The sequence below is a fragment of the Babylonia areolata genome, chromosome 34 (genome assembly GCF_041734735.1).
Source record: "Babylonia areolata isolate BAREFJ2019XMU chromosome 34, ASM4173473v1, whole genome shotgun sequence".
Lineage (NCBI taxonomy): Eukaryota > Metazoa > Mollusca > Gastropoda > Neogastropoda > Buccinidae > Babylonia > Babylonia areolata.
Genome location: NC_134909.1, coordinates 18,930,253 through 18,940,685, shown reverse-complemented (window position 1 = coordinate 18,940,685; position 10,433 = coordinate 18,930,253). Strand labels below are relative to the sequence as shown.

The window sequence follows — 10,433 nt, the reverse complement described above, 5'->3', positions numbered from 1 at the left end:
ATATTGGCAAAATTGATATTTTGTTTAATGATTGCTTCAACTAGAATACATACCCTCAGTACTGGGTGTATCAGACCTGATTTCTATTTCATTTGGTGACTGATTTCATGGAGCGATGTTGCATCTGATTTCTTCATCTGTGTCGTGTCAGTGAGTGATTTCATTGATTTTTTATTTTATTTTATTTTATTTTATTTTTAATAAGAAAGAAAAAGTACATATGCAGAGTCTGCTTCAGTTAGTCTACTTGGCCCATATTCTGCTTCATTTCAGTGACTTTGTTTGTTAAAGATGAAGTGAATAACAATGTACTGCACATATTCATTCCATCTTTCAGAACTTTGTATCGATAAACATTGTGACGATTTCATGTGTTTCATTGTTGTATAATTTTTATTGTTGATACAGTTGTGTCCTCGGTGTTTTTCAACGCCATAACAAAATTCGCCAGATACACATAATTGAGAAATCTCTCTCTCTCTCTCTCAGTCTCTCCATTTCAATCCCTCTTTTTTCTGTCTGTGTCTGTCTGTGTCAAGAAGCGATGTTTTAGAAAGTTTTGATTTTGGTGTGTGGCCTTTGCTTTTTTCCTGTGTCAGCACAGTGACCAAGTTGTGAGCTGCATGTGATTTTGTGTGAGTTTGGTTAAAAAAAAATTTTTATATTTAAATTGACGTCGTTTTGTATTTGAAACGCTAGAGCACAGTGTGTTGAGATTGTCCGTTGATGAAAGTTGCTGTCTCCACCTGTTACGGTCGAGATTTCCCAGCTGATTCGGTCAGCTGCTTCTTCTTTGTACACTTTTTCCTCTGAGTGTGGTTTCAGCCCCACTGGCTAGACGGGCGCAATAGCCGAGTGGTTAAAGCGTTGGACTGTCAATCTGAGGGTCCCGGGTTCGAATCACGGTGACGGCGCCTGGTGGGTAAAGGGTGGAGATTTTTACGAAAAAAAATGAATATCCTTGTTCAGTTTTGGCTTTAGTCTCTGAAGGGGAGGAGGGAGGGTAATGTAATGTACCGTAGTGATGTGTAGTGTGGCATGATGCAGTCTAGTGCAGTGCAGTGCAGTGAAGTGTGGTGCTGTCTAGTGAAGTGCAGTCAAATGAGAAGTGTTGTTCAGTGTAGTGAAGTGTGGTGTAGAGCACTGCAGTGTAGAGTAGTACAGTGAAGTGCAGTGTAGTACAGTGCAGTGCAGTGTAGTGTGGTGTAGAGCACTGGAGTGCAGTGTAATACAGTGCATTGTAGTATAGTGCAGTGTGGTACAGAACATAGTGTAGTGTAGTACAGTGAAACGCAGTGTAATACAGTGTACTGTAGCATAGTACAGAGGATTGGAGTGTAGTGTGGTACAGTGCAGTGTTGTACAGTTAAGTGCCGTGCAGTATGGCATGGTGTCACTGACAAATTTATTCAACACAATGAAATTCATCACACAAAAGATGGATAGCGTAGTGAAGAGTAGAAAAACTAACTGGCACATTAATTCCACACAACTCATTTCATCTCCACACAACGCATTTCATCTCCACACCACGTACCACACAACGCATTTCATCTCCACACCACGCAACGCATTTCATCTCCACACAACGCATTTCATCGCACAAAACACGAGACACCTCTCAAAAAAGAGCGGCTAACAGCACAACTGACTAAACTCCAACAACAGATGTTTAATTTCCTTTTGACAATTTATTCAGGCCGTAATACAATCAGCTACCATTCAATGTTAAGTGCATAACTGTCGATACATTCTCAGTACTTCTTCACCACATACACGTGTATGAATTTCAATGGAGAGTGAGAAAAAGAAGGAGAAAAGATACAAAGGAAGAAAGGCAGAGAAAAAGACAGTGAAGCGTTGGCCCTGTGGTAATGCACCTGACTAGGAAGCGACAGTCCCACCAGTTCCAGTCCTGTACACGTACCAGGATTTTCTGTTTTTAGCGCCCCTTCCACCAGACAGACCCTCAGTGGTGGTCTGAGTGCCAGTCTTTCAGATAAACCAAGTCTCCGTGTGCAGTCAGCGCACATAAACAAACCCACGGCAACAAAATGGTTGTCCCTGGAAACAAGCTGTAGAATGTAGAAAGGTCCCCTTTGATAGTGAAACAAACACACCTCCAGAAAGGGGGTGGGGGGGGGGAAGGTGGCACTGCACTGTGTGGCTTTTGGCTCTCTCTGGGAACAGCAGACAAAGGGAGAAACTGGTGATGAGAAAAATGTGATACACTTCAGAACAATGTATATAGTCATGGTTTGCGAAGTTTACACAGTCACAAGCACACAAACACACACACAGTGACGGAAAGAGGAGATCAGAGACGCAGGCAGGCGTCCACACACACACTCTCTTGTCAGAGCTGATGACAATGACGACCTTTCTGGTGAATGTTGGGGGTGGGGAAAAAAACAAAACAAAAAAAAAAAAACGGAAGAAAAGAAACACGATACCTGAGATCATCTCTCTCCCTCTCTTTCTGCTCTCTCTCTCCCCCCTCCCCTCCCCACAAATAATCAAATCTAACATGTTTAATAACTGCCCAACAGTTGATCAAGACTCTTTAAAAACGATGGAGGAATGAATAAACTGCATGACACAAGACACACAACTCTTATTTTAACAGTCAACAATCATGCTATAATGACTATTCCCAATGAATCAGCTGCATGACACAAGACACACAACTCTTATTTTAACAGTGAACAATCATGCTATATTGATGACTATTCCCAATGAATCAACCACATGACACAAGACACACAACTCTAATTTTGACAGTCAATAATCATGGTATAATGATGACTATTCCCAATTAATCAGCTGCATGACACAAGACACACGACTCTTATTTCAACAGTCAACAATCATGCTATATTGATGACTATTCCCAATGAATCAACCGCATGACACAAGATACACAACTCTTATTTTAACAGTCAACAATCATGCTATATTGATGACTATTCCCAATGAATCAACCGCATGACACAAGATACACAACTCTTATTTTAACAGTCAACAATCATGCTATATTGATGACTATTCCCAATGAATCAACCGCATGACACAAAATACACAACTCTTATTTCAACAGTCAATAATCATGCTATATTGAGGATAATTCCCAATGAATCAACCACATGACACATAACTCTTATTTTAACAGTCAACAATCATGCTATAATGATGACAATTCCCAATGAATCAACCGCATGACACATAACTCTTATTTTAACAGTCAACAATCATGCTATAATGATGACTATTCCCAATGAATCAACCGCATGACACACAACTCTTATTTTAACAGTCAACAATCATGCTATGTTGATGACTATTCCCAGTGAATCAACCACATGACACACAACTCTTATTTTAACGGTCAACAATCATGCTACAATGATGACAATTCGCAATGAATCAACTGCATGACTCAAAACACAGCACTCTACACCTACATATCATAATAATATAATAACAATAATATTATTGTACTTAGATGCAGAGCTTGTGGAGAGGGAGGGGACTGAGTGAGTAAAGGAAACACAGAGAGAGAGAGGGAGGGTGTGTGTGTATGTATGTATACCATGCTTCTCTTTCAGGCAATATGATTTTGTGTGAAACCATCATGCATGTGTATTATATGTTGCATGGTCTTGTAAGTGCTTGAACTAGTTCAGAGAACCCCTGGGGTTTGTCTTTAAGTGGGGAGGGCAGATTTCAGGTTGGGGACAGGCAGACATTTCCAATCTCTTGCAAAGGGGACAGAATAAATAAAACAAGTGGGCGGTTCCAAACACACGGGAACAATACCTCTGAACAAACATTTCCTTTTTTCTACTTAAAACAAAAAACAACAACAACAAAATTTTTTTTATAATCTCATAGATTTGTGGAGATGACATTTTGAACCCTTCATGATCATTGGGACGATAAGTTACAGCTGAAAACCTACACAAAATTGTGTAGAAACATTTTAGAATGACAATAAACAATGTAGAAAACCATTGTATTTGCCTCTTGCCAAAGGCTGAGAACAGGTTTTCCTTTTCTTGGGGTGGGGGGTGGGTAGGGATTTTCCTCCCACCCTCCCCCCCACACGCGCCACCCTTTTTCTTTTGTGCGTTGGCTTTCAATAATCTCAACAAGATTTAAATAATCTCAAGTGAAACAGACCAAGCAGAAAATTACAAGAGACTGAGGTGCTCCTTCTTGACGTGTTGGATCCATGTGTAAGAAAAAGACGGCTTGGGGGTAAAGGGCGGGAAGGGAGCGAGGGGGTAGGGTGTGTTCAATAAAATAAAAAAAAATACTGACCTACAAAACCGGAAGTACAAAAACTGACCTACAAAACCAGCTCACAAACGCTGACCTACAAACACTGAACTTCAAAAAGTGACCTACAAACACTGACCTACAATACCCGACCTACAAACACTGACCTACAAACAACATCGTGCTATAAACGCACACCCCTGGGCACACACTGCAGCTCCGCCCTGTCAGTGCAGCTGTCACCAGTCTCTTCCTTTCCTCCCCAGGCTACGCGCTGGTAGCTACAGCCACTGACTTGCTCCCGCTTCCACTTTTCTCAGCTGCTTCCTGGAGGGGCTACAGGGATGGTAGCCTTCAACCCTCCTAGCAGCCAACCCTCCACTGCTACACCCAGGAGAAACACTCTACAGTGACCACAGAAACAATCTGCAACGGCCACAAAAAACACTATATTGGCTACAGAAACACTCTGTGATGGTCACAAAAACACTATGATGGCCACAGAAACACTCTATGATGGCCACAAAAACACTCAATGATGGCCACAAAAACACTCAATAATGGCCACAAAAACACTTAATGTTGGCCACAGAAACGCGCTATAATGGCCACAGAAACACTCTATGATGGCCACACAGAAACACTCCACGATGGCCACATAAACACTCTATGATGGCCACACAGAAACACTCTATGATGGCCACAGAAACACACTATGATGGCCACAGAAACACTCTATGATGGCCATGGCCACAGAAACACTCTATGAAGGCCACAGAAACACTATGATGGCCATGGCCACAGAAACACTCTATGAAGGCCACAGAAACACTCCATGATGGCCACAGAAAAACTCTCTATAATGGCCACAGAAACACTATGATGGCCACAGAAACACTCCACGATGGCCACAGAAACACTCAATGATGGCCACAGAAACACTCTATGAAGGCCACAGAAACACTCTATGATGGCCATGGCCACAGAAACACCCCATGATGGCCACAGAAACACTCCACGATAGCCACAGAAACACTCAATGATGGCCACAGAAACACTCTATGAAGGCCACAGAAACACTCTATGATGGCCATGGCCACAGAAACACTCCATGATGGCCACAGAAAACACTCCATGATGGCCACAGAAACACTCTACGAAGGCCACAGAAAAACTCTCTATGATGGCCACAGAAACACTCTACCATGGCCACAGAAAAACTCTCTATGATGGCCACAGAAACGCACTATAATGGCCACACAGAAACACTCTATGATGGCCACAGAAAAAGTGCTAAGGCTGAAGCGTTCTCCGAAAAAAAAAACCAACCAGCACTCAGTCTACCAAAGAGCTGCTCGTTGTGCACCTAACACATACATGTCCCTTCTTTATGTTGTTTAATATATATATATCATCTGCATTTCAAAGCAGTTGTTTGTTCTACACAAACAAGTCACAAAACGTACTGGAACTGGCACAGTCGGGTATCACATTAATCTTGGCTTTTTCTCCAGAAGCACAACCAATGAACGTGCATAACATGGCGTGTGTGACGTCCAGCCTTCAGTCGGTTCCCCCCCCCCCCAAGTCTGGAGCCACGGATCTCAAAAACGTAGTCATGCTGAACGCTTGACATAACCAACTATGCTGGGCAATGAACAATCCATCATTCTACATAGTCAATCATGCTGAGTAATTAACAATCAATCATTCCATAATCAATCATGCTGAGCAATTGAACAATCAATCATTCCATAACCAATCATGCTGAGCAACTGAATCAATCAATCATTCCATAATCACCCATGGGGTACAAACGTTTTAGTTCAATAATCACAGCGCTAACACACACACACACACACAAATACACACACATCATTCGTCACCACATAAACATGCTTGTGAACAAGCTACAGTCAGTCTCACTGCTCACAAACCAAAAATTATTTATTTAAAAAAAATATTAAAAAATCCTATCATAATATCCATTCACCATCAAACCCAACTAAGCCAAAGAAAAGCAGCCTGGGTTAAAACTGCACACTATATTCCCCTGGTCAGCGTTTGATTCTGTTCTATCCAGCGTGGCGCTGCTTGTTTCTTGATGGGACTCCAAGTTTCAGGTCAAAGGGGAAAGGTCTCTTAGCCTTTACCGCCATCGGGGACAGTGAACTTGTATTCACAGGTCAAAAGGTGAAAGGTGCCTTAGCCTTTACAGCCATACGGGAAAGTGTATATGTATTCACAGGTCAAAGGTTAAAGGTCCCTAAGGCTTTATGGACATAGGGGACAGTGAACTTGTATTCACAGGTCAAAGGTTAAAGGTCCCTTAGCCTGTACGGCCAAAAGGGAAAGTGTATATGTATTCACAGGTCAAAGGTTAAAGGACCCTAAGGCTTTATGGCCATCGGGGACAGTGAACCTGTATTCGCAGGTCAAAGGTTAAAAGGTCCCTTAGCCTGTACGGCCATCGGGGACAGTGAACTTGTATTCACAGGTCAAAGGTTAAAGGTCCCTTAGCCTGTACGGCCATCGGGGACAGTGAACTTGTATTCACAGGTCAAAGGTTAAAGGTCCCTTAGCCTTTACAGCCATAGGGGAAACTGAAGCAGGACAGAGCTGACATGACACACGACAGCACCACTGTCAGTCCTTAAACTGAAGCAGGACAGAGCTGACATGACACACGACAGCACCACTGTCAGTCCTTAAACTGAAGCAGGACAGAGCTGACATGACACATGACAGCACCACTGTCAGTCCTTAAACTGAAGCAGGACAGAGCTGACATCACACATGACAGCACCACTGTCAGTCCTTAAACTGAAGCAGGACAGAGCTGACATGACATGTGACAACTTCACTCCACTGCAGACACAGGTATACATGTGTCCTGTCATCCCATGACAAAAGCACCTGCCGTGCATGTGTAGTATACTTGTGCTGACTCACACAACTGCAGGTGGTGAATCTCCTGGTCCCAATCATTGAACACGTTGTTTTTTATGATGATCGTCAATCAACTGCCACCCAAATGGGAGACGTGTTCATGGTTGTCCTATCATATGGCGAACTCCAACATGGCAAGCGCTCCCATGGAGGCCAAAAGAAGTGCTTCAAAGACACTCTGAAAGCTTCTCTGAAGGCCTTCAACATCAGCCACGACACATGGGAGCTGAATGCAATGGACAGACCAAAGTGGCGTTCAGATGTCCACAAAGGCGCCAAATCCTGTGAGGCCAACAGAATCGCTGCAGCAGAGCAACGCAGACAGGCCAGGAAAAGCAGTGTCAGCAAGTCCCCGACAGCCGCCACCATCCCCTGTCCACACTGCGACAGAACCTTCCGGGCGCGGACTGGCCTGACCAGTCATCTGCGCACCCACAGAGCCCAACCCACCCACCCCCAGGGATGACTAGATGGTCCTCGTCGATCCCGATGGACGAACCCCACACATCATTTGAAGTCCACAGTGATGATATTTTATCACCCACGGGAAGTTCCTTGATATGTCCAGGATATGTATGACTATACTGTTTCTCAGTGAAGGGACTCATATACTTTTTTTTTTTTTTTAATCATATTAAACAAAATACCACTGATCATAATTTTTACCTTGCAGGACAGGAGTGCATAGGGTTTTTTTTCTTTCTTTCTTCTTCAGCTAATGTTACAAATAATTTTCTTTAGCTTCCCATTCATTTTCACTGGTAAGTTGTCTTCAAACCGATCCCCATCACAAATGTGATCAAATGATAATGTATCTTACACATGATGGGTGCATTTCGTCGGTTTTCTTTTCTTTTTCTCCACATGACCCCCCCCCCTCCTTGCCCCCTCCCCAACCAAACACAAAACAAACAAAAAACCCACCATCTCGTGTACACTTTCTAACTTTGCAGTATATATATTCATTTGTGATAATTTTCTTCCCTTATGTTTTACTCTGCATTTAATTAAGGCCCATGTAAAAAAAAAAAAAAGGGGGCGGGGGGATTAATTGGAAAGAAAAGAACCCTAATAATTACAAAAACAGGAGAAGGGAAAAAAAATGACACTTTTTTTTTTTTTAATCTATGATTTTCATTTCTTGAATGCCAAGTTCAACACATTCCACAATTTGCTTCCACTGTACATGACTGCTGTACGGATGGCATCCTTTGTTGTTTCAGGATCCTGAAGGCTTGTTCCTGTTCTTGTTGCTTACAGTCCAGCCGACCGCACACATCCATATCAGGACTGTCAAACCATACAAACGCTCAACCGCATCAACACAAAACTGTCACATCCACAGAAATAAAACACCAAGGCAAACCCGCATAACACAGTTCATGACACAGTATCCCATCCATTTAGCTCCTTTGGACAAACAAGACTAGGCCATGCTGAGGACACCAGCCATTCCGCTTGATTTATCATCCCCAGATTACAAAAAATTGTAAAAAAGGAAGAAAAAAAACCCCAACAATATTTCAAAGCCAACAAAAAAATACATAAAAAAAAGGCTATATAGGCAAATAATACTGCAGAATGGGCAGCTAGTGCCCATCCCAGTGTTTACATCTCACTACCTAATCGCCAAAGCAAAACAGCACGGATACTACATCATAGACTCCAGAAAAGACAAAAAAAAACGTGCCAAGGCTTGCTTGAAAAAAAAGAAAGAGGAATGGACTGGGACGGTGGAAAAAGGAGACAACAGTGAAGAAGAACGAAAAAAAAAAAAAAAAAAAGGCAGAAACAAAGAGAGTGATAGAAAAGAGGAAATTTCCAGCACAGAATTTCCAGAAGGCGGGGACGCTATTTATACTGAATGACACCCCCCCCCCCATCCCCACGGGGGAAATCTTGAGGGCTGAAGATTATGTTAGAAAGCTGTGTGTATCAACAGTCCTCAAGTCATCAACACTGCGTGCATCAAGAGTCCCTCGGTTAGAAAATTGTGCGTACCAAGCAATCCTTACAATGTGTATGCCTGGGTGGTGCGCTGTTCTGTGAGTGTTCAAGTGCCTGCATTAGCTCCTGTTGATGTCCTACCATGTGTTGCTATATTCTCCTTCACTATTCCATACCCAGTAACAATAATAATAATAATGGATACTTGTTGAGTAACAGACATAAAACACACACACATGCGTGCGCGCAATAACAAAAATTTGACGCACTTATCCAAGTAACTCTTGGATAATCATCAGCTCTGATTGTCTATCAATATTGTTACACACACACTCTGTAATGTGTGTGTGTGTGTGTGTGTGTGTGTGTGTGTGTGTGTGTGAAAGGTGAGGGTAGGGGGAGCTGATATGTATGTATGTATGTATCTCTGAATGTATGCTTGCGTGTATGTATGCATTGTGTTTTCATGTCTGTGCAGTGTGCTGGGCACATTTGTGTGTGTGTGTGTGTGTGTCTGTGTGTGTGTGTATAACATTGACATAATGTGGTATGTATAACATTACATGTTTTGTAAAAGCACCAAGAGCAGTTTCCAGGACAGAGCTCTACATAAGTATCCGTTATTATTATCATTATAGTTATTATTATCAATATCATTATTATCATCATTATCATTATTACTGCTATAATCACTACTACTATTACTATGATTATCATCATCATCATCATTGCTAATCCCTCTTTATTCGAGGGTAACTATAACAAAAGCAAGACAAAAAACGAATATTTATGAGAAATAAAAATAAAAATAAAAAAAGAAGAAAAGTTTAAATCTTAAAACCTACAGAATGTTCGACGTCCTTTTTATCTTCAACGCCGCTAACTCTAACAGCACTCTCTCTCTCTCTATCCCCCCCCCAACCCCCACCCCAACCCCCCTCTCTCTCTCTCTACATGTGTATATCATGTATATGTAGTAATTATCTGGATTAAGCACATTACACAGGCATATTGCATACAAGAACTATACAAGAATTACGACTAGGAGGTCAACAGGAATCATCATCTGGCCTGACGATGAAGATGTGCGTACACGAGGACAGCAAAGCTGGTCCACAGGAACAGCCCCCCGGCCAGCGTGCGTCTGTAGCTGTTGCCCTGGGGTACTGGGTTCAAACACACACAGCACACACAGAGTTTCAGTTTCAGTTTCGGTAGCTCAAGGAGGCGTCCCTGCGTTCGGACAAATCCATATACGC

The 10,433-nt window shown here is 42.4% G+C and overlaps 1 protein-coding gene across 2 annotated transcripts in view; it reads right to left on the bottom strand.

The window, feature by feature from the left end:
- Window positions 1-1,671: 1,671 nt before the first annotated feature.
- Window positions 1,672-10,433, bottom strand: part of LOC143277689 (glycerol kinase 3-like) — a 55,236-nt gene continuing 46,474 nt past the window's right edge. For both annotated transcript variants that reach the window (XM_076582609.1, XM_076582608.1), the window contains exon 18: window positions 1,672-10,340. Coding sequence is in view for 1 of the 2 variants with exons in the window: in XM_076582608.1 (XP_076438723.1) it covers window positions 10,237-10,340 (104 nt within the window). In the remaining variant the exon portion in view is untranslated. The remainder of the gene's footprint in view (window positions 10,341-10,433) is intronic.